Consider the following 2,519-nt stretch of genomic DNA (forward strand, 5'->3'; position numbering starts at 1 on the left):
TCGACTGCGACTTTCTTTTACAAACGATGTTAATAAGTTGTGTGTCTTATTAACGTATGCCTTGCGGCGTTTATATACAAGACTCGATGAACCCTACACGTGGAGTGCCCACCAAGTAAATACACAAGTCGGTTTATACAATACATAATCGAGGCTCACTATACAACACAGCCCAATACTCCTCCCTCAACATGGAGCGTGTAGATCACAAATGCCAGATATTAGATTACTGAACTGAACTTTTTCCAATGCTTTAGTTAAAATATCAGCCAACTGCTCCTTAGTACCGATATGAGCTGTTGTAAGAACTTCGTTTTTGATGGCATCACGTACCCGATGACAATCAATCTCGATATGTTTCGTTCTTTCATGAAAAACTGGATTAGCAGCAATATAGAGAGCAAACTTACTATCACAAAAGAGACGAGAAGGTCCGGTTGGTGGGAAACCCAAATCTTTAAAGAGTTGTTGTAACCACATTATCTCACGCATGGCAATAGACATTGTTCGATACTCGGCTTCACAAGACGACATGCGACACCACCTTTTGTTTCTTAGTCTTCCAAGAGATAGGAGACCCACCAAGCAAAGCAACATATGCAGTTAAAGAACGACAAGATAGCGGACAAGTCCCCCAATCGGCATCGCAATAAACCGAGAGTTGCAAGTCTGCACGAGAACTAAGTAAAATACCTTTCGCAGCTGTTCCTTTAAGATAGGATACAACATCCATGTGCCTCTCTGTCGGCTTCTGCATGAATTGGGACAAGATGTGAACAGAATAAGAAAGATCAGGTTGAGTATTGGCAAGATAAATGAGACGACCAACGAGTCTTCGATACGATGCGGGCTCCGGAATGTAAGGACTACTATCCGTAGCTAAGTGATGGTTTTGCTCCATTGGTGTAGTAGTGGGCCGTGAATCCAGCAACCCTGTTTCATTGACAATATCCGAAGCATATTTTCTTTGTGTCAACAGAAAACCTTCTTCATTACGGGCAATCTCAATGCCGAGAAAATATTTAAGTTTTCCCAAATCTTTCGTACGGAAACACTCCCCGAGATATCTCTTAAACTTGCGAATGGCCTCACCATCATTACCACAAACAACGAGATAATCAACGTAAACTAAAACTTGAATCTTTACACTTCCACGTGAGTAAGTAAAATAAGAGTAGTCAGAATAGGACTGAACAAAACCGGCCTTAGTGAGAGCCATAGATAGCTTTTCATACCAACATCGTGGTGCTTGCCGCAAACCGTAAAGAGATTTGTGTAAGCGAAGCACTTTATTCGGAGCTGAATATGTAAAACCTTGCAGAAGCTTGATATACACCTTTTCACGGAGATCACCATGAAGGAAAGCGTTGTGCACATCCATTTGATGCACTTCCCAATTTTTTGCCATCACAATGCGTAACAAGGCGCGAACCGTTGTCATTTTGACAACCGGTGCAAAAGTTTTGGCAAAATCCTGACCAGCAACTTGTCGATTTCCCAACACCACAAGTCTTGCCTTATATCGTTCGTTACTCCCGTTAGAGTGATACTTGATTTTGTAAACCCACATTGTGTCGAGAGCAACCTTCCCGGGGGGGCAAATATGCCACACTAAATGTGTTAGATAAAGTTAATACTGGAGATTATCATGCTTATCCCAAGAGATTGGTTGTATAAGATGATTTTTGACAAGTACTGGTCTGGTCCTTAATGCCTGTTTAGTTTGGTTTCACCAATGAGAGTTGGGTTAGGATGCTACTTAAACTTGATAATTTCTGTCATCAGAGTGGATTAGTGAGTCATTAAGATCATTGTCTTGAGATAGCTCATGTTTGATTGAGGTTTGTTAACCAGTTTAGATAGCCACAGCCTGAACACCAGCCCATGAATCCATCTCTGGAAGCCTACTTTGTTATCTGATTGTTTATTACTGCATCTTATCTTGTTTCATTGCATTCTGTTCTGTTTAAAGTTGTCAAGATTGCATCTTTTATTCGTACTGTTCAAATCGACCAGACCACTCGACCACCTTCAGGTTCTTTTATTTACTTTCTGTTTCATTTCTGTTTCATTTAGTTTACTTTCTGCATCTTTATAGTTTGGTTTAGTTCTTGCTCTTGTCTAATTTACATTCAGCATTATTTTACTTTCTGCATTTACATTTCTGTCATTAGGATTGTTAGTATCAAAACCATTTTCATATTTAGCTTGACTTGAGTCTCTGTCTATATCTTGATTGCATGCATCACACACTTTATGGATTGACATCCTTTATGCTACAACTACATAAGGGTATTGAAACACCCTGCATCCCATTCTTATCATCTCTGCTTATGTCCCTGATTGCATGTTTGCATACATTCATTCCTAAGTAGATACTTGAAAAAGTTCTTGTTTCAATTGGCGTCGTTACCATTAGTGTGTTTATTTGTGTCATTTGAGATTAACAAAGATTCAAGATTAAGTTTTGTTACTAATTGTTCATCACTGTTAAATTCTTGTTTTGGTTGGTTGTTTTG

General features: G+C 39.4%; 1 protein-coding gene across 1 annotated transcript; it reads right to left on the bottom strand.

The window, feature by feature from the left end:
- LOC109130912 (uncharacterized mitochondrial protein AtMg00810-like) lies at positions 521-1,570 on the bottom strand. The gene has a single exon (XM_019241004.1). It carries the CDS (start codon positions 1,568-1,570, stop codon positions 521-523), a length of 1,050 nt encoding a protein of 349 aa, XP_019096549.1.

Source organism: Camelina sativa, chromosome 19, assembly GCF_000633955.1.
Source record: "Camelina sativa cultivar DH55 chromosome 19, Cs, whole genome shotgun sequence".
Taxonomy (NCBI): Eukaryota; Viridiplantae; Streptophyta; class Magnoliopsida; order Brassicales; family Brassicaceae; genus Camelina; species Camelina sativa.